At 44.6% G+C, this 22126-nt stretch overlaps 1 protein-coding gene across 1 annotated transcript in view; it reads left to right on the forward strand.

The window, feature by feature from the left end:
* ATP2A1 (ATPase sarcoplasmic/endoplasmic reticulum Ca2+ transporting 1) overlaps nt 1–21888 on the forward strand; it is a 39515-nt gene extending 17627 nt beyond the window's left edge. Inside the window, exons 9-22 of the mRNA XM_061587995.1 lie at nt 905–1071; nt 1178–1266; nt 2174–2276; nt 4584–4715; nt 5681–5803; nt 6778–6996; nt 9083–9418; nt 10774–10994; nt 11691–11893; nt 12353–12438; nt 12576–12709; nt 13982–14099; nt 15955–16072; nt 21308–21888. Coding sequence (XP_061443979.1) covers nt 905–1071; nt 1178–1266; nt 2174–2276; nt 4584–4715; nt 5681–5803; nt 6778–6996; nt 9083–9418; nt 10774–10994; nt 11691–11893; nt 12353–12438; nt 12576–12709; nt 13982–14099; nt 15955–16072; nt 21308–21336 — 2078 coding nt within the window. The 3' untranslated portion in view covers nt 21337–21888. The remainder of the gene's footprint in view (nt 1–904; nt 1072–1177; nt 1267–2173; nt 2277–4583; nt 4716–5680; nt 5804–6777; nt 6997–9082; nt 9419–10773; nt 10995–11690; nt 11894–12352; nt 12439–12575; nt 12710–13981; nt 14100–15954; nt 16073–21307) is intronic.
* Nucleotides 21889–22126: the final 238 nt, after the last annotated feature.

Genomic DNA, 22126 nt, shown 5'->3' on the forward strand with positions numbered 1-22126 from the left:
GATTATTCTTGATCTGGACCCGATGCCACCACCTGACAGCCTTGACATGAACTCAAGATCTACTAGATCCTGGGCTAGCCCAGTCCTGCCCCCTTTCTGCCTTAGAACATCACATTTCAAGGCTTATGCTCTGGTGGCAAGCAGGAAGCCAGCCGAGCTAGATAGAGGGCTCCCTACACCCATCCCCACCCTGCTCCAGCCCAGCGTACAGGGGATTTGGATTGCTTTGCCTATGCTTGAATATTGATTTATATTGTTGTACGACACTTAATTTTAAAAAAATTAAGCACTTTACCCAAAATACTTTAAAATAAATAAATCTGAACAAGAGGTGATGTTGTGGGTAGTAAGAGCTAAAGGAAATGAACATAAGAGCATAAGATCAGAGCCCTGCTGGATCAGACCAGTGGCCCATCCAGACCAGCACCCTGTTCTCACAGTGAATAAATGAAGGGTTAAGCGCTCCTCCCAGTCTGGCACATACCCAGTGGCTCACCAGCTGCCTATGGGAAGCCCACAAGCAGGACCAGAGTGCAAGAGCACTCTTCTCTCCTGCAGTTTCCAGACAAGAGAAAGCAAACAGCAGGGGTTCCCAGACTGTGGTCCACAGTCCATCAGTGGTCCACGAGCTTTGTTCAGGTGGTCAATGTTGTATCTGTAAAAATACAATTAAAAACCATACAGCATCTAGCATAGTGCATTACAACAGGCAGAAGAATTATTAAGTAGTCCACCAAGACCCTCAGCAGTTTTCAAGCGATCTTTGGGGGCGAAGAGAAATTTGGAAGCCACTGGACAGGAATTTCTGAAATCAAAGCTAGCAAATGGATGGCAGCTGCTTGAATGCTTCACCCATTCCTCAAGGTAATCCTTTCCCTTTGCCTCCTCTTCCTGGTTTTCTCAGGCCTTCCTGCTGTCATCACCACCTGCCTAGCCCTGGGTACCCGCCGTATGGCCAAGAAGAACGCCATTGTCAGAAGCCTGCCCTCTGTGGAGACCTTGGGCTGCACATCTGTCATCTGCTCCGACAAGACTGGCACCCTCACCACCAACCAAATGTCTGTTTGCAAGGTGAGCTGAAGCTGCATGCTGGCACTTTTGCCACTGAACATCTTCCCACTCTGATCCTCTTGAAACGGCCTCTTCTCTCTCTCTCTCTCTCTCTCTCTCTCTGCAGATGTTTGTCATTGACAAAGTAGAGGGCGATCTCTGCTCTTTGAATGAGTTCTCTATTACTGGATCCACCTATGCCCCTGAAGGAGAAGTGTGAGTAACCCTAAAGATCCACAACCCTAATCCCATCCCATTATCCTAAGCCTACACCTGGGAGACCAGGGTTCAAATCCCCACACAGCCATGAAACTCACTGGGTGACCTTGGGCCAGTCACTGCCTCTCAGCCTCATGAAAACCCTATTCATAGGGTCGCCATAAGTCGGAATCGACTTGAAGGCAGTACATTTGCATTTTGTTTAAATTTTAATCCCCTAGTGCATCACTTTGAATAATTAGGTACCTCCTCAGATAGTTTGACTCGCTCCCTGCCCTTTCTCTTGCCTCTTCAGTAGGGGGCACATTCTGAAGATGATAGTCTGATACAGGCCCCATCCACAGTATACATTTAAAGAAGTATTGTACCACTTTAAAGAGTCACAGTTTCCTCCAAGGAATCCTGGCGACTGTAGTTTGTTAAGGGTGCTCAGAGCTGTTAGGAGACCCCACTCACCTCACAGAGCTACAGTTCCCAGAGTAGTTTAACAGTCACTCCCTCTTCCCAGGGAACTCTGGGAATTGTAGCTCTGTGAGGGGAATAGGTATCTCCTAACAATTCTCAGCACTCTTAACAATCTACATTTCCCAGGATTCTTTGGGGGAAGCCCTGACTGGTATAATACTGCTTTAAATGTATAGTACAGATGGGGCCTAATTGATGAAAGTATTTTGTTGTGTATTTTAATTATTTATGGATTTTATAATTGATTCTATGCTTGTAAACTGCTTAGAAGCCATTCTGACACATACATGGTATATACATAAAAAAATAAGTAACGCAGTGAGACCAGTAAACTGTCACTTCACCTCTCCGCCGTTTGTGTTTCTGCTGTCCTGTTCCTACCTGAATGTGACTTCCATTTTCCCCCCGCTCCCAATTCCTTGCTTTTGTACCTATGCAGCTTCAAGAACGACAAACAGGTTCATGCTGGACATTATGATGGGCTCGTTGAATTGGCTACTATTTGTGCCCTTTGCAATGACTCTTCTCTGGATTTCAATGAGGTGAGTGGGCTTCTGTCTTGCTTTGCGTCCGTCCTTCCACCAATTGCTTTCCGTTGAGGTCAGTGTGGATCTTGATTGTTTGTTAACTGTCAGGGCTTCCCTAAAAGAACTCCAGAAATTGTAGTTGGGTGAGGGCAACAAGAACTTTCTGACAGATTTATTTATTAAAATTGTATAGGCACTCCCTGAAAGTTTCCAGAGCAGCTTACACAAATTAAAATGTAAAACCATATTTTATGGTCATATGTCATATATTATTTCTTTTTGTTTATTTTATTGTTTTTAATAAATATTTCATTTTTTATTTTCTGTTTCTTTTTCTCTCTTTTTTGGTTAAATTTGCATATAAAAATAAAACAAAACCATCAGCAACAGAGCGAGAGTGGAAAGGAACCAACTAAATTTTCTAACAGGTCAAAAAGATTGTAAATAGCCCAGGAAAATAAAAAGGTCTTTACATGGCATCGGAAAGACCTCAAATTCAACAGCCTCCATCTGGAGTGAATTCCAAAGATCTGTATCCTCTTTCACAAAACTACAATTCCCAGGGTGCACTGGAGTAGAGGAAAAGTCTGTTAAACCAGTTTAAATGTAGGCGAGCCCACAGTGAAGGGAGTAGTGGTGAGACTGCTTCCTCTTTTGTATTTTGGGAGATGTGGACAAATGTTGAGGGTAATGGGCGCAAAACTCAACGACATTCTCTGCAGCTTCCCACTGCTGTTGGCTGTTATCTTTAATTTCCAGTACAGTAGGGCCCTGCTTCCCGGCGCTTCGCTTCCCGGCGTTCCGCTAAGGTGGCAGCTTTCATTTTTTATTTTAAAGCTGATTTTTGCTCTTTTGCGACGTTTTGTGACGCTTTCGCTTCGTTTTCGCATGACGGCCCCATTATAGTCTATGGGTTCCACTTTACGGCGATTTCCACTTTATGGCGGGGGCCTGGTCCCTAACCCGCCGTATAAGCGGGGCCCTACTGTAATACTCCCAGAATGATGATACATTAGGATGGAGCCCCCTATAGGCCAAGTGGTGCTCTGAGGGTAAAAATGGTAGCCCCTACTGGTAGGGTGGTCATGTGCCTGCTTTGCAGAGGACAACCCTCTGTCTGAGAGGCTGTCAGAGGACGGTCAATCTCTATGAAAGGCTGCCTGGTCTATGCCCGGTTTAAAGACCCATAAGAAAGGAGAGCAGAGGCTTTGACGTTGCATATCAATAGATAGCACCTGGACAGCAGACTGAGCAGGCAGCATAGGCTGCCAAGGTACAGCCCTATTCCTCATCCCCACTATGGTGAGCTGTAGTATATTTCTGTTTAAATTATAGTAATTATTTCTGAATGTGCATCTATCCATATAAATTAGCATATGCAAATCTAATGCAAATCTATGCCACCTTTTGTCCACTTTTATGGTGATGTATTTCTTATTTTTTGGTGATGTATAAGTGGCCACTGGTGGCTACCATTTTAGGCAGCTGGCAATGCAGAACCACCATTCACACACACACACACACACAAATGCCCCAAGACAATGTTGTGTCATGTTGCAGCAATGTTCCAGAGACATTACTGGGAATTAAACATGGAGAAACGGTAGTAATTTTGGTGTCCCACCTCCCCAAAATTACTGGAACGGTGGTGGGTGGTGGCTCCATGTCAGCAGGGCAGTGGAATCTGCTCTGGGTTTTAGTCTGAACTTTCAAGGATCTGTTCAAGGTGCAAGCAGCTTCTTGAAAGTTCAGACTAAAACTGCTTTTTAATCAATCAATCAATCAATCAATATAATAATAATAATAATAATAATAATAATAATAATAATAATAATAATAATAATAATAATACAACCCAGAGTGGATTCCACTGTCCCACTGACATGGAACCACCAGCTGCCACTGTACTGAAATGCTCCCTTTCAGCACCTGCAAATTATATGAGAAAGTCATTCTGGTTCAGTCCAATCTGTACTTGAAATCTGTAGTGTAGTTATGCCCACAGAGAAATGCAGAAGACACTTTCTCTCCACTCCCTCATATGCAGCAATAACTAGTGATGGAAAGGAGGAGCCAATTAGCAGTTGAGGGTCTCACTGTCTTAGCTCTCCTTCAGAAAGAACTCTGGTGGAATGGCTGCCAATGGAAGCTGTTCTGAGGGGGAGACCATAATCCATCCATCCTGGAGGGGGGAGAGGTAAATCCTCCCCTTTGTAAGGATGAATCTTCCATCAGACTCCCTGCAGCTCTTGACCATGCTTGGTGTGTCATATTTAAATTACATCTTCTTCCCTACCTGTTTTTCTCCCCCTCCGCCCCCAGTCCAAAGGTGTATTTGAGAAGGTGGGTGAAGCCACCGAGACTGCCCTTACCTGCTTGGTGGAGAAGATGAACGTCTTCAACACAGATATACGCAACCTTACCAAGGTGGAGCGCGCCAATGCTTGCAACACTGTAAGTATTGACTTCTGAGAACTGTCCCTCTTCAGAGTCCTGCATTGCTCTGCCACTCTTATCAGGCCCTGTCAGGCAGAAATATGAAGAGACCCAGGGCGAATTCGTCAATTTCTGTTTTTCTCCATTTGTCATTTGATCTTCAGTTCTCCACATTTCCACATCAGTTTGCATTTTTTTTAAAGTCTTTGTGAAAATTCAACTGCATTTTGGTGCAAATTTCTCCTAATATGCATACATGTTTATATACATTTTTCCTTAATATGTACATTTTTACTATTTCTCCTAATATAATGCATTTTTGCATGTTATTTTCACATATGTATTCATTTTAATGCACACTTTACCCCACTATATGCATTTTTAAGGAAATTACTTGACTGGAGACCTTCATTGCAAAATTCAGAGAAGGGCAAATTTGGAAGGATGGCTGCGTTTCAGTTTGCATAAATGAATACACGGGCATTAGGATTAATGTTTTATTTTATGTTACTGAAAGTATCTAATACATTAGCTGAATACACCTCAAGTGCTGGAGTCTATGGCCCTGTGCATATGCCTACTATGGTTCTCTTGGCTGAACCTAAGAGCGGCCTGTGGGATCAGGCCAATTGCCCATCTGTCCTAGCATCCTGTTTCCATTGGCATCTGGTTGGCCAGTGTGAGAATTCCACAAGCAGGCTCTGAGCACAGGAGCACTCTCCCCTCCTACAGTTTCCAGCAATTGGTATTGGAAGCACGCTGCCTCTGACTATGGAGGCAGAGCATGGCCAGCATGGCTAGCACCCATTGATATCCTTATTCTCCATGAATTTGTCTAATACTCTTTTAAAGCCATCCAAGTTGGTGGCCATCACTACTCTTGGGGGAGTGAATTCCAGAGTGTAACTATGTGCTGTGTGTTCTGGAAATGTGAAATGGAGTTTAACCCTCTTTTCCCCCTCCTGTTACCTCCATTTCCCCAGGTGATCAAACAACTCATGAGGAAGGAATTCACCTTGGAGTTCTCCCGTGATAGGAAGTCCATGTCTGTCTTCTGCACCCCAGCAAAAGCTTCCCGGGCTGTTGGCAACAAGATGTTTATCAAGGTCAGCAGTGCCTCCTTTGACTGTGTCCCATTTCCATAGCAACCAGGGGATGCAGACATTCCATCTTAGGCCCCGACTCAAATGTTAGTTTATTCTATTTTAATCCTGCCTTTTCTTTGAGGAGCTCAAGGTGAACACTCCACGCCTCCCACTTTATCCTCACAAAAGTTTGGTTTGCCTAAGATTGGCCCAAGATTATTCAGCAAGCTTCATGGCTGAGTAGAGATTTGTACCTGAACCTACCTAGTCCTAATTTTAACAATTTAACCACTGAGTTTAACTACGTTAGACTAAATGTCTAAAAAACCCCATCTGTATAGAAAATTAGCATGTCAAGGAGAAACCTTCTCCAGGGCTGGTTTTAGTATAGAAGAACATTCAGTCATGTGAGCTGTCTGCTGCAGACACACATGAGGCAGTAGAATGAGTCCTTCATTGCAACCAAAGGCCTCTAAATTACCCTTTTTGCTATTTTGACCCCTGAAAACAGTTTCTAGAAGAGCGGTTCTCAAACTTTCCCCCCCTCACGACTACTGGAAAATTGCTGAGGATCTAGGCAGGCCACTTAATGATTTTTCTCCCTGTTTTAGCAATTGTAATGTGCTGTGCTAGATGTTGCATGATTTTTAATTGTACTTTTCTTCTTTCTTTTATTTCTTATATATTGTATTTTATAGAATTCTATTGAATTCAAATTGTAATACAGTATATACAAAAATACAACTAAAATCAATATGAATATTAGATGCAATGGATGTGCCATTGCCTGTCTTCAACCACAAATCCACAGACACGCCATGGACCACCTGAATGAAGCTTTCAGACCACTAGTGATCCACAGCTTAGGAACCCCTGTTCTAGAATTTTCAGCTTAAAGTTCTAGTACTTGGTCCAAACGGCAATTCAGACACACTGCTTGACACCAAGCTCACTTTCCTCTCAAGTTACAATATCTTTTTCTTCCTCATGAACAGGGCGCCCCCGAGGGTGTGATAGACCGTTGTAACTATGTCCGTGTGGGCACCACCCGCGTTCCTCTCACCTCCAATGTCAAGGACCATATTATGGGAGTCATCAAGGAGTGGGGCACAGGACGGGACACCCTCCGCTGCTTGGCCCTGGCCACCCGTGACACCCCCCCAAAGAGAGATGACATGGATCTTGAGGACTCCACCAAGTTTGTGCAGTATGAGGTAATCTTGAGGGCAAGCCTCATGGGGAGACCCAGAGAGGACATGGTGCAGGATTAATTAGGCAGCCAGAACCAAGAATGCCTGGTCAAGAGCTGAAAGGAATTTAGAAAGCAGATTCTCAAGCAAATTTTCCTTCTTACAAAAATGTGAATCTATATTTCCCTACTACAGGCCTTTTTCTTTTTCTTTACAATATTTCCAGTTAGGGATTCTGCTGGATTTTAGAGGGAAATGTGTGCAGTATTACATTTGATACATGAATATTTAACGCTGCCTTAAAACATATTGGCAGGACTTAGCATTTAGTTCCATTGTCCTCAAATTATTTTTGAAACTGCGTCCTATCTCGTCTTGTTTGTCCTCAGTGCCTGATAAACAGAGCATAGAGATGTATAATTTTCATGGCTAACAGCCACTGAGAGGTGTATTATAGACATAAGTTCAGATAGTACAAAAATTCCTTTAGAGCAAGTTCGTACAGTACCTAAGTTCTTACAGAACAAAAGTGGGCAACCTGTGGCCCTCCACATGTTGTTGGACTCCAATTCCCATCAGCTCTAGCCAGCATGGCCAATGGGCAGGGATGATGGGAAGTGCAGTCCAGCAACATTTGGAGGGCAACAGGTTCACCAACCCTGTTACAGAGCTTAATTGTGGTGAAACAAGAATGAGGAACCAGGTATCTGAGAGCAAAAGAGGACTTCGCTCAGGTGTCCAAGGCTAGGCTTACATATGCAGCAGAATGAGGTAGACATGAAGTGGCAAAGTCCTGAGAGGTAGAATGGACTGTACCATTTTAGACTGCAAGTGGGTGACCCCATTTTTTAGTCTCTGCAAATAGAAAGTTAGCACATCAGGAAGGAATGTTCTAGTCCAAATCTTTCCAGAGAACAGGTCCCACCCACACAAGAGCTCTGCCTCTTGAAACATCTGAAGATTACCCCATCAAGAGGCAGAGGAAACCAGTGGGGATGGGAATCATACATATTGTGAAGGAGGAGAAGCTGGCTGCCTTTCTCTATCCCTCATCTCCCATTATCTCTCTTCTTAGCAGCTAATTTTCCCTGAGGATTAGGAGCCTGAGGGGCAAGAGAAATTCTTTCTCTCCCATCCAATCCTTAGGGAAAATTAGCTAAAAAGAGAGATAAGGGGGGATGAACAGCAGACAGAAAGGCCAGCCAGTAGCTCCTCTTTGAGAAATATCAAGTGGCAGAATTCTCATCTGGTGAGTTTAAGGCTGCGGACACACTAGTCGCTTCAAAAGCAGCCAGGATAGTTTTTTTCTGGGTGCATTTTGAAGTGACACTGCCCTCTGCTGGCCAAACCTCCCTTCCCCACTGTTGCCTTCAGACCTTTCAGGACCACCCACAGCAAAGCATTGGGCCAATCACTGTCTCTGCCTGAGCCTGCAGCAAAGCATTTCCGTTGGCCACACCTGGAAGACAAAGGGGTTTATCTACCAATCAGTTGCGAAACCTCCCTGAAGCTAATTTTTTTTAAAAATACACTGGAGCTGATCTGACATGGTTTCAAGAGTAAAAAGGGTGGAGTTTGACTAGTGTTGTATACCTCTGTTTTGAGAAAAGAGAGGTAGAGATGTATTGGAATTGGCATAACTGGAAGTGTGTTCTACCCTAAGTGTAGCCTGGGTTATAACACAGGCTTGAAAAAAACAATTTTCCTAAGGTAAATAAAAAACACTTCCAGACAAGCAGGCAGATAATTTTTTAATCTGTCTATGCCCTGCCCTTTCTTCAAGGATCACATGGTGGTGTACATGACCCCCCGCCCAGATATCCTCACAAGAACCTTGTGAGGTAGATTATGGTGAGAGAGAGTGATAGGGCCCATGGTTTCCCAGTAAGCTTTGTGGTTGGGGGTTCTCCCCAAAGTCCATCCCGGTTACCTCTATACCAAAGTAGATCTCAACAGTGGAAGAGTTTATTATTTTCTTTAAATTTTCTGGCTGTTGATGTCCACAAATTAATACTTACAGTGGTCAGGAGGGCTATTCAACGGTCATGTGGGCTCTTCAGTTTTTGTAGACTGCTTTCCAAGACAATTCTGACAAATCTCCCTTCCACAGATGGACATGACCTTTGTGGGCTGTGTAGGCATGTTGGACCCACCCCGCAAAGAGGTGTCGGACTCCATGCAGCTGTGTCGTGAAGCTGGTATCCGTGTCATCATGATCACAGGTGATAACAAAGGCACAGCCATTGCCATCTGCCGCCGCATTGGCATCTTCTCCGAGAATGAGGAAGTGACCGGCAGGGCCTACACCGGCCGTGAGTTTGATGACTTGCCCTTAAGCGAGCAGCGGGAAGCCTGCAAGAGAGCCTGCTGCTTTGCTCGTGTTGAGCCAACGCACAAGTCCAAGATTGTGGAGTTCCTTCAGAGCTTTGATGAGATCACAGCCATGGTGAATAGACAGATGGTGATGGCGGAAGGGAAAGATTGTTGGGAGGGCAACAGTGGACTAATAGCCAGCAATCCCTGTCTTGTGGGTGCAAGAAAAATAGGGTACATCTATGTCTATCAACTTTGTGTGAATATTGCACATGGATGTGTCAATTTACAGAATATGTATAATAGTAATTGTGTAGTTATAGAAAGTAGTGCAGTGGCAAATTCAGAAGTGTAGGGTCCCTTCATGATAGTCCCAGGCATGCTGTCTCCCATCCTCCCCCCCCCCCAAGCTAGGTTGAGAATGAGAACCTTGTTAAGGCCTTTTCCCACAACTACAAATGTCTCTAGGAGCCAATAAGCATAAAAGAGGAAAGTGTTAGCTACTGAGAAGAGTCTTCTTAGCAGCTGACTCACTTCCTTTCATTCTGATTGGCTCCCATCAGCAGGAACAGACAAGGAGGCAAATTAGTAGACCCTTCTCAGTGGCTAACACACTCCCCTTTCATGCTGATTTGTTCATAGAATGCTGGAGACATAGGGACCCTGTTGGTACCCTGATCCCAAAAAAGTAAAGGGTCTAAGACACACACCCCGAGTCCCCAGACAACTACACCCCTGGTTATAGATGAGAAACAGACATGTACTCAGATTTGTATTATGTATTGTGTACCATGTACTGTGTACATGGGTGTCCATTGCCTCCTCAACAGCAATCTACCTGCATGTGGGTAAAATCCTATGTGGATTGATCCTCAGTTTCTTCTTCATTTGAACATAAGAAAAGCCTTTCTGGATTAGACCAAAGATCCCATCCAGCATACTGTTTCCCACAGTGACCAACCAGATGCTCCACGCTGATAGCCATGGAGGCAGTAGCCTCCCCCTACTGTCGCTTTCTAGCAACTAGTGTTCCATAGCAACGAGGTTCCATTTATTATCCATCATTCAGCCACTTACAGACCTATTTCCCATGAATGTGTCTGACCTCTTTCGAAAGCCATTATCTGAAGCTGCCTTATACTGTCAGACCATAATGGTCCATATAGTTCAGTGCTGCTGACACTGACTGGCAGTAGCTTACCAGGTTTTCAGGCAAGGGTCCTTCCCAGCCTTGCAGTATAACTCTCTCAGCCACTCCAAGGGCTTGCGGAATCCACTTTTGTTGTCCATCTGTTAGTTCCATTTTGTTTGCCCTTTTCGACTCTATGAAATCCTTCTGGAAATGGGCAACCATCCATTTGTGCAAACGGGCTTCTGTTAAAGTAGGCCTTTTAGCCTTGGAACTGTGCTTTCCTTGGCCACCCTGCAGTATACACCACTCTCCTGTTCTTTGGTTCACTCCCTGTCATCTTTGCTCTCTCCTGGCAGACCGGTGATGGTGTCAATGATGCTCCAGCTCTGAAGAAGGCTGAGATTGGTATTGCCATGGGCTCTGGTACTGCTGTAGCCAAGAGTGCCTCAGAAATGGTGCTGGCAGATGATAACTTCTCCACTATTGTAGCTGCCGTTGAGGAGGGCCGGGCCATCTACAACAATATGAAACAATTTATCCGCTACCTCATCTCTTCCAACGTGGGTGAGGTTGTTTGGTAAGGAATCTCCACCCTTATCCCATGATAGGTCCGTGCCACACCTGGGGATGGAAAGATATGTCAGTTTTGGTTCTCTCCGTTTCTCATTTTTCAGTCTGAAATTCAGTTCTCCCCATTTCTGCAGCAATTTGCAATTTTTAAAAAAGAAACCCTCATGAAAATTCTTCAGCATTTTAGTGCAAATTTCTCCTAATAAACACATTTTTGTATGCAGTTTTGACTTTTTGCAATTTCTCCTAATATAATGCATTTTTGTATGTTGTTTTTCACTAAGATATTCATTTTTATGTATAATTTCCCCTAATTTATGCATTTTTGTAAGCTTTGTTTGGTTAGAGAACTGTATATCAAAATTCGGATACATGCAAATTTCAAAGGATGGCTGTGTTTCGGTTCTCATATTGTTTCGGAAGGTAAAATATGATAAATTGATCTTTAAAAGTGGACTTAATCTAATTTCTCCCCCTTCTCTAGCCACACCGCCATTGCCCCACCTTCATTTGGCAAGCCCTCCTGCTATGCTAAGTAGGCCTGGCAAAGGAGTTTTGCTCTTATAAATGTCCAGAAGGACAGACATGATAATTGTGAGAGACCTGCCTGACCCCCTGGTCAGGGTTTGTTTTTTTTACTGTTTTTCAGAGGCTTTGTATCTTCTCACCTTTTGTTTTTGTCCTCCTCCTCCTCCCCTTGCAGTATCTTCCTCACTGCTGCCCTGGGTCTCCCTGAAGCCTTGATCCCTGTGCAGCTGCTGTGGGTGAACTTGGTGACTGACGGGCTCCCAGCCACTGCCTTGGGCTTTAACCCCCCTGATTTGGACATCATGAACAAGCCCCCTCGCAGCCCCAAGGAGGCCCTGATCAGTGGCTGGCTCTTCTTCCGCTATATGGCCATTGGAGGTAATGGCTTTTTCTTCCTGGTACCTTGTCCCTTAATCCAGAACGTAGGCCTGTACACACAACCTGCACTCTCCCTCTGTTCTCTTCCCGTATATGCAAACCCTTTACTCTCATCCCTGTCCTATACCTTGACTCAGAAACCTGACCCGTTCTCAAGGCTTGAGGCAAGAACCCTGACAAACCTCTCAAAGTTCTTCTGCTTGGTGAAGCTCTGTACAAATTGGGCTGCTCCTTTACATGCTACTGAGTCAGTATCTTAAACAGCAGTCAGTAATCTGTATTTATGGCACCTAATAATCCAGCCAAGTGCAGCTTTCTGCGATTGGCATTCAGCCCAACCTCTGCCTTGGTTCACTCCCTGTCTCCAGTTCCTCTACAGGTTGCTGTTGGAGGTGCTTTTTTCCTTGAGCGTTTGCCCTCTTCTTTGTTTACTTACTCTTTCCCTCTGATCAACTGCAGGATATGTTGGAGCTGCCACTGTTGGTGCTGCTGCTTGGTGGTTCTTATATGCTGAGGATGGACCTGCCGTGACCTACTACCAATTGGTGAGCTTTGACATCCCTGGTGCTATACTGGGAGGGAAAGGCCAGTAGTATTCTATGGGGAGTGGGAGATTGCTTCACCTATGGAAGCCATGCTCTATTTTAATCCTGTCTTCCCTTCTTCTCTTTCTGTCCCTCAGTCCCATTTCATGCAATGCTCAGAACACAATGCTGATTTTGATGGCGTGGACTGTGAAATCTTTGAGTCTTCTGTCCCAATGACCATGGCTTTGTCTGTCCTGGTCACCATAGAGATGTGCAATGCACTCAACAGGTAAGGGGGTCCATGAGGGTCAACTTTCAGCATTACTCACATAGTGTTGCTTGGAGGTTCTCCAGTAGCGTCTTCCCCAGCAATAGCAGCTGGTGGCTCCATGTCACAAGTTGAAAGTTCGGATTAAAACCCAGAGCAGATTCCACTGCCTTACTGACATGGAGCCACCAGCCGCCACTACTCCCCAGTCTCATCCCCAGATATTGCTTCTTATCTGATGCTCTGGACTGTGTCTACTCTGCATGGGGTGTAGTTGGCAGGGGACAACACATTTAGAATTCTCCATCCAGGTAACCCAGATTGTGTGCCAGGAAATGTTATTACTAGTTATCTGATTTTTACCCTGCTTCCTGGCATGGACAAAATATCTAGTTCATGTCAAGTTTTATTTGCAACAAAACATCAGTTATTACAGCAAATGTGTATGTTTTAGATAGTTCAGGTGACCAATTGCACAATATCAAAAGAATAGTAGTACAGTTAATGTAAATGATTCCCCAAGCACAATCTACCACACTTTGCCTATAAGATTTCATCAGTACAACTGATACCATCTTTAAAAGTCAGTTTCTACAAGCTGTACAGAATATGCCTTTAAAAGAAATGGGCAAATTTGCTTCTCAGTGCAATCTACTCATAAGTAAGCCCTACTGAGTTCAGCGGGACTTACTTCCAGGCAAGTGCGCCCTGGGCTCCTGCTGGGAGGAAGGGTAGAATATAAATCAAACAATAATAATAAAAGCGTGTATAGGCTTGCAGCCTAATTTGTGTAATATATTCTGCAACATTTACTGTTTGGCACAATTAATTCTCATTTTGCTAGACAGAAGGAGGAGCAATGAAGCCTACCTATCCTACTGCCTCCCTCCAACCACTGGAGATCACATTCAGTCAATTATTTTTCTTGGGTCTGAGATTTTAACAGGCATTGCCCACTTGCTTTCAGCCATATCTTCACAACTATAAAGGCTTTTATTTACAGGAAAGCTGAGATTTGGTATTTAGCTGGTTGTTGTACCTGGATTATCACATTCTGTGATTTTTCTGTGCTCCCAGGAAAATGCAGCATGCACTTAGGCTGGTCTGTTATCCACCAGGGCTGTGGCTTTCTAGGCAGAGCTGAGATCCCATTAATCTCTTGAGTAACCCACCCCTCATATGGAGGACAGCTACCAACTTAAAGATCTAGTCTCTATTTTTTTGTATTGACTGATGATTTAGGGTTGGGTTCCCCACTGCCAAAGATGGTAACTTCTTCTCTGTCCTACACAGTCTGTCAGAGAACCAGTCCTTGGTTCGGATGCCTCCCTGGGTGAATATCTGGCTTATGGCATCTATCTGCCTCTCCATGTCTCTGCACTTTGTCATCCTGTACGTTGACCCCCTGCCTGTAAGTGACATTCAACCATGACCTTAGCTCTAGTCCCCCTTCAGGGTCTGTTCACTAATTTCTTGACTTCTCATCACCTCATTGCTCATTGCTTGATCACTGGCAGACAAATGTGTAAATAGGCTCCACTGACAAGCACAGGATTTGGGTTGTGTTAGGTGATAAGAAGACCTTTATTCCAGTCTGCATTTGTATTGGAAGAATTGTTCTTAAAGTGTTTTTAATGTTTTATTGCTTCTTGTTTGCTGCCCTGGGCTCCTTTGGGAGGAAAGATGGGATATAAATTTAATAAATAATACTAATACTAGTACTAATAAGAAGAAAGCTCAATCTGTGGAGCTGTATGCCCTCCATGCTTAAAAATGTATATTAAAAATTTTTTTTTAATTGATTTTTAATAATGATGATGATGTTGTGTCTTTGGGCAGTCCAAATTCTGGGCCAAGAAAACCTAGATTTTTCAGCCGGCATAGAGTTGTGCAAAGGGGAGGTGATTTGCATAATTTCTCTTATTTTCCATAATAATTGTGCAGTGATTACTGTTTTGCATAATTTATTATGCTTTTTGCTACTCATGGGGAGGGCAAGCAGCTATGCAGGGCTCTGAAGCCCCCACCCCCTGGAAATCTTGCTCAGCCACCTCTCTGGATTCTGATGCTTTTGAGTGTAGTTACAGCCTTCAGGCTTTTTTGTCTTTCTTTAAAATCAAAACTGAGATTCTCAGCTGAATTCTGCACCTGGTAACACACATTAACCTAAGAACAAAGGAAGAACCTGCCGCATCAGGCCGGTGGTCCTTCTCATTCAGCATTAGGGTTGCCAGCCTCAGTGCCTGAGATTGATCCCGTATCTTTAGGAGAAGAGAAAGTCAGCCAAGTGCAGGTGTTCTTGCAACTCTGTAATGGGAAAAACCACAAAGTGGAATTCTCCCTTCTCCCTCCACAACTTTTAAAGTTGCCAAGCCCGGCCTCCAAGATGTCTTCTGTATCTTTAAAAGTTGTGCAGAGGGAAGGGAGAATTCCACCTTATGGTTTTTCCCATTACAGTGTTGCAAGAACACCTGCACTTGGCTGACTTTCTCTTCTCCTAAAGATACGGGATCAGTCTCAGGCCCTGAACCTGGCAACCCTATCCAGCATCCTGTTCTCACAGTAGGCAACCAGATGCCTATGGGGGAGCCCACAAGCAGGACCTGAGCACAAGAGCACTCTCCCCTCCTGCAATTGCCAGCAATTGGTATTCAGAAGCTCACTGCCTGCGACATTGGAGGCAGAGCATAGGCATCCTGGCTAGTACCACTGATACCCTTATCCTCCATGAATTTGTCTAATCCTTTTTTAAAGCCATCCCAATTAGTGGCCATCACTCCCACATCACTTTGGGAACATTCTATGTTCCCACAAAGTCATGGCATAATAAATACAGCCATGTGTCTGTTTTATGATCATTGCATTGGATCTGGACAAAGGTTACAATTCATTAGACTCAATGGGACTTTCTTTTGAGTAGACAGATATAGGATTGCACTTACTAGCTGCACTTAGTTTCCATTGAATCAGCATTTGAGTTAAGTCAAGAGTAACTTGTCCCATTAATTTCAGCGTCCACTAAGGCTGCCGTCCTAACTCCACTTACCTGACAGTAAGCCTGACTGAATTCAGTGGGACTTACTTCTGACTGAGAAGACACAGTTAGGATTGCATTGTCTGGATCCAACTCATGATATCTAATTTTTAGTGTGTTGCTGGTTTTTTTGCTATGTCTGTGGGGAGGCGGGAAACATGTCCCCTTCTATTCAGAGCCAGCCCTTTGGGAGCAAACACTGACCTCTCCTCTTTGTTCTTGCTCCTTCTAGATGATCTTCAAACTGACACACTTGGGTTTCCACCATTGGTTCATGGTGTTAAAGATATCCATCCCTGTCATCCTGCTAGATGAGCTGCTCAAATTTGTCGCCCGGAACTATCTGGAGCGTAAGCCTCCCCAAACCATCCTACCCTCCCTACCCTGGGTCGGTCCCAATCCTTGCCTCTTTTCCAAACCTTCTCCTCTTACCCGTTCATTGGAGTCAGGAGCACCAGATGGGATGTGTGAAAAAACATCACTGTGGCGAGAAGAGAAGAAATTCAACGCCCCTCCCTGCTGACCTTCCCCCCCCCCAATTCTTTCCTGTCTTATTCCTCTCACCCTCTGTCATTTCCATTTGCACCCATCCAGGGCAGCTCATGTTACATGTTAGATCCAAGGTTGGGAAAACCCCAGGTGCTTAGTTGTGCAGGATGCTGCCCCCAGATGATCTTCTTTGATGTTGTCTTCTCAGAACTGAAACATTTCACACCATACATTTATAGCACATTTAAAGCACATGGCTTCCCCCAAAGTATCCTGGGAACTGTAGTATGGTAAGGATGCTGGGAATTGTAGCTCTCTGAGGGGTAAACTACAACTCCCAGGATTCATTGGGGGAAGCCATGTTCTTTAAATGAGCTTTAACTGTTTGATGTGGATGTGACCATAGCCTCTCAACTCTGCAGAATGAGGTGCTTGAAAACATGAAATTCTCGTAGAGGCAATGACAGATAACATGCTCCTCTGGAAATATAGATGTCTAGAGGTCTCTGGATAATAGGGGTTTCACTGGGTTCAAATCAGTGGAAGAAGGCAAGATGGGAAATGCTTGGGATTCTTGAATTCTTCCCAAGAATTTGTGAGTTAATGGGAATGTGGGAGGAGAATCAGGACTCCTCTCTCCTATCCAATGCCCCTAAGCCAGCTTTCCCCAACCTGGTGCCCTCCAGATATTTTAGACTATAATTCCCATCAGCCAGACAGCATGGTCAAAGGTTAGGGGTGATGGGAGTAGCAACATCTGAAGAGCAATGGATTGGCGGAGGCTGTTCCAAGTAGTCCTTGATGGGTTGCCATTCATCCATCATTCTATTCCATTCCATCCCTTCCATCCATACTAATCCATTTCCTCTTCTTGCCCACCCTCTTCCCAATGTCTGTTAACTCCAATTTCTTTATCCTTTCCCTCCTGTAGCATCTCTATTCTCTTGTATCCTGCCTCCCAGGTACCTTACAGCCCTTGGCCACATGCCTTGCTTCTTATCCTAGCTGCTCCATCCTATCTGTCTGTTCATCCATGTGGGAAGATTTGCGATATCTGTGAGAAACTGGGGGGAAAAGTGAATCTTCTTTGCTTGAACAGTTTCTTTGTTGCAACTGGAACAGTCCAGGGAACTGGGGCCCAGCCGCTTAGCTGGTGGGGCAAGAAAAAGAAAAGGCTTCCTGGAAAGAGGACCTGCTTATTTACTGTTAACTGCTCCAACAAATTAAGATGTAACAATAATTAGCATTCAGTCAATATTTTACATTATGTAATATATAATTAGTAATAACTGGTTGACATAAATTTGGTCAGTGTGGGGCTAAAGTTGCGTGAATCAGTTCAAATTCCTAATGCAAGTCAGGATTGCTACTTAGACAATTTCTAACTGATATTTGGCTGAGATACACATGTTTAAAATATTCTGAGTTGTAGCCAATGTTAGTGCTACTCAGAATAGACCCACTGAAAGTAATGACCATGACTAAGCTCCATTCATTTCAATAGGTATATTCTCTGAGTAGAACTTGGTTGAATATAACCCTCATGCTCTATTAATTGTAATCAGGGCTGTGGAGTCAGTACATTAAACCTTCGACTCCGACTCCTCTATTTTTCTACTGTCTGACTCCGACGCTGACTCCTTCATAAATGGCAAATGTATATTAATATTAATATATTAATTTTATTTTGAAGCAGGAGTCGGAGTTGGTACATTTCTACCAACTCCGACTCCACCCAAGATTGCTTCCGACTCCACGACTCCGACTCCACAGCCCTGATTTTGTGATGAACTATTACAGTGGTTTTCAAACTTGATCCTTTGAGGAAACCCACATGAATTTATCTATCAAGGAACCATTGCATGTCTGCTAGGGAAACCCTGTGCATTGGAGAGGATTGTGGGAACATGTTCTAGGACATTGGTTATCAACTCATCACTCAGAGCCTGACCTAAGATGAGTCGCACGAATGGTCCCACCATAGATGTACTGTAATTTGGTGTAGATACGAAGAATTCTTTGCGATAGATATCTATACATATCCCCTCATCCCCAAGCTACAGTTCCCAGGATTTACTAGGGAGAAGGAATGACTGTCTGTTATATTAGTATGTTTGCAGCATACTCTGTAAAAGACAGATAGAGAAGGAGAAAAACAGAGAGAGAAAGCGGAACACATATATTAAAACACTAAAAATTGGCCCCGTGTTGCACGTTAAGGTTGAAGGGGGGTCCCCGGTTACATCTGAAGACTATGAAGAACATAACAGCCCTGCTAGATCAGGCCAGAAGCCCATCTTGTCCAGCATCTTGTTTTCCACAGCGGTCAACCAGATGCCTGCGGGAAGCACGCAAGCAGGACATGAGCACAGCAGCACTTGTGATTCCCAGCAACTGGTGTTCAGAGGCAACTCTGGCTGTGATGGAAGCCACCATGTATAACAGCAATTGATAGCTTTGTCTCCCATGAATTTCTCTAATCCCCTTTAAAGCCACTTTTAAAGCTAAGTGGCTGTCACCACATATGTGGCAGCAAATTCCATAGTATAAATGTGCTGGGGGAAGTAGTACTTCCTTTTGTGTGTCCTGAATTTCCTGCCAATCATCTTCATTGGGTGTGACCCCAGGTTCTTTAATGTTGCAAAACCTTCTCTAGAGCAAGCTCACATAAGGCACTGGCCTGGCCTGTGGGCCTCATTGTTGCCCTCCTTGCGCAGAGACTGCAACTCTTCTGCGACTGCACACTGGAAGGGAAGATGGATAGGGATGAGCAAAATGTCTTTCAGGAAAGTTTGTCTTTGGGTGTGTCCCATCCCAACAACCTGCTTATTGAGCATTCATCCTGATTTGTCTGTAGGGAGATTAGATGACTGCCTCAAAGCAAGTGTGACTCCCTACTTTTCAGTGCATTTTCCCATCACCTTCCGTACCACAAAAATTCCAATCTTTTGGGAACAGTTTTCCCCCTCAAAACCTCACTATCTGAATTTACCAGTTTGTGAATGAAGCCCACCCAAAAATAGTGACAGTCTGGAAGTGCACTGACAAGCTTCCCTGGCTGGAACACAGTTTGTTTGTTTGTTATTTGATTTATATCCCACCCTTCCTCCCAGCAGGAGCCCAGTCTGAAAACCATTGAACTATTTTGTAGGGCCATTAAAAAAAAAGGGGGGGGTGACCTTCAGTGCAAATGATAACATTTTCAAGTGGTTTAATCTCTTTGGGTTCTTTGAGGTCTAAATTCGAAATGGGAATTCAGTTGCTGAACTCTCAAACGTCAACTCTACAGTTGAACTGTACAGTTGCAGGCATGATTGAATGTGTGCCTGATTAATGAAGGAGCTTGTTAGCATCTGATCCTCTTTGGGCCCCATCTGTTCCCAGGGACTGCCTTTGTTCACCTTCTGCGCACACACACAGAGAAGCCCATTTGGCCTCAGTACTTTTTGAATTCCGTCCTTCTTGAAAGAAAGCAGTGGTTTTTGCCTGGCTTTAACTTTGTGTGCATAGAACTGGGAAGTTTTTCAGGCCAGTCTGCTCATCAACATCTCTCTGGCTCTGGCTCAGCTGCCTTTATCTCCCCATCTGCTGGCTGTCCCATGTCGTGCCTGGCCAGTCTTATATGGGCAGTCGCTTGGCCCCAGATTTGCTGGAGGGAGCAGGGGGACCCGAGCTAGATCTGCTGCTCTGGCTGGTTTCTCCACCGAGGTGGTGTGAAGGGGGTTGGGGGCAAGGGACATAAAGCTGTGGTGCTGTTTGGTGGGGTGAGCTTTTCTGTGTTGGGGGTTCCTCACAGTGTGGCTGGCATGCATGGAACCAGGTGAGTGAATATCCCAAAGGTCTCATATAGTCCTGTTCACCCTCTGCCACTCTCGCTAAGGCTAAAGTCCTGTCTGTACTTTGCAGGAAGCAAGTCCCACTGAATTTGCAGGTCTGAGTGGATATGTTTAAGGCTAGATGTAATCAGACCAAACCAGACATTGCGAGGGTTCCCAGTCCTGTATTGCACTCAAGATGCTAATGCAGCGGCTTCGGGCTGGTAGTGTTCGCAGTACTGGAAGTCATTTGCAGGACAATTTGCTGGCATTGGAGGAATCTGTAGGGGTATTTTAACTCTTCCTGATCCACCAGTTTCTCCCTGCAAATTCCACACATCCCTGGAAGTTTTCAGTTCCCCCTCATCCTTCAGCTGGGCTGCAGTGGTATGTGAGCCTAGTTAGGAAAGAAAATTGGCCTTGGAGGAATTTGCACGGGGGAATTGGCTCAGTAGGGGTTAAACATATCTCCCTTTTCCCTGTCTATCCTGTCAGTGCCTCCTTGGCCCTGAATTCCCCATTATCTCAGCAAACATGGGTTGGGATGACCACATCTTTGTTGAAATAGTCTCATTTGTTTAGTTCAGACAAATTAATATGGAGCTCAAGCAACATGGGATTTTTGTTGAGTCCTCACAAATGAGGTGGAACAATGGATTCTGACAAGGAGCAGGAGATTTGCCAGCCAACTTTATTTCTGGCAAGGCCCTTGTGTCTGGAACAGTCTCATGTCAGGCAGATATTCAACAGGTGGGTCTTTCCCTATGAGTGATGTGGAAAGTTTCATCTGCTGAATTTCCATCTATCCTGTTAAAGGCAGAAGAACGTGGGACAGAGGTATTAGGCTGACTCAACAAAAAATATGTCCAGCTGCTTACCACAGACTTTTCCGCTCCTTATCTTAAGACTTCTGGCCAGGAAGATAAGTAAAGCAAGCTACTGTGGCTTTAGATTATTCCCCCGTGCCATAAGTGTCAGCCATATAGGCTGATTTTGCCAAGGGCCTGCTTTAGGTCAGTGGTAGCTAGGAGCTCTATGTCAGTGGCGCAGTGGAATCCATTCCAGGTTTTAGTCTAAACTTTCAAGGAGCTGTCCAAGGAGCACCTTAGACAGTTCGTTGAAAATTCAGACTAAAACCCAGAGCGGATTTCACTGCCCTACTGACATGGAGCCACCAGTGCTTTCGGTTATCCACTTCACTGCTGTGTGTGGCATTCTGGACTGTCTACTCTGTCCCTCACTCTCTGTTCTGTTCTCTCCTCCTCCCTCCCCTTTTTACAGAGAGTTTAGAAGAAAGGATGAGGATGTGAACCTTTGTGTCATCACGGAAATAACCTCTTCAGCCCAAAACGTGAAGATCTTCCTACTTCCCTCAGCCATGTCTGCCATACCCACCCCTACTTCTCTGCCTGTCCTTTATTTAACAGCCAATTTCTTCCCCACAAACCCTCTGTACCATACCTCCTTTATTGGGGACTTACCAGTGTGGGTCGCAAATCTGGCATCTGCCACGCCATCCGTGTCCCCTGCCAGCTTCCCCTCCACCCCCAAAACACCGTAGCTGCTTGGCTTCTGTACATTTTGAGCCATCTACCCACCCCTTGCCCTGCTCACAAACACACACACACGACCCTCCCCACACTGCTTTCTGCATTAGTGCCCACACAAACGACGTTCGTTCCCCCTCTTCACAGACTAGAACCCACCTCAAACCAGGGGTTGGATTTTTTAATGCACACATAAACAGAAGGAAACATTTTGTTAGGGAAAACAAAACAAGTGAGACTCCTCAACTTGGAGGAAACGAAGAGATTCTTCTAGCTGCTTATTTATTGATATTAAAGAATAAACTCTTAACTGTATCAAGTGCTTCTGGCTTTTCTTTCTTTCATTACTTTCGTGAAATGGAAGGGATGGGGCAGGGGAGAGAAACCAAAGCTGCTCTTACAAGGAACTGCTCGCCTACAGCTGAGTTGCAGCCTGTGTGTGCGCATACGCGTGGCCACATTTACACCATACATTTATTCCATTCTTATTCCACTTCAAACAGTCATGGCTTTCTCCAGAGAATCCTGGGAAGTGTAGTTTGTGAAGGGTGCT

This window comes from Rhineura floridana, chromosome 11 (assembly GCF_030035675.1).
Source record: "Rhineura floridana isolate rRhiFlo1 chromosome 11, rRhiFlo1.hap2, whole genome shotgun sequence".
Lineage (NCBI taxonomy): Eukaryota > Metazoa > Chordata > Lepidosauria > Squamata > Rhineuridae > Rhineura > Rhineura floridana.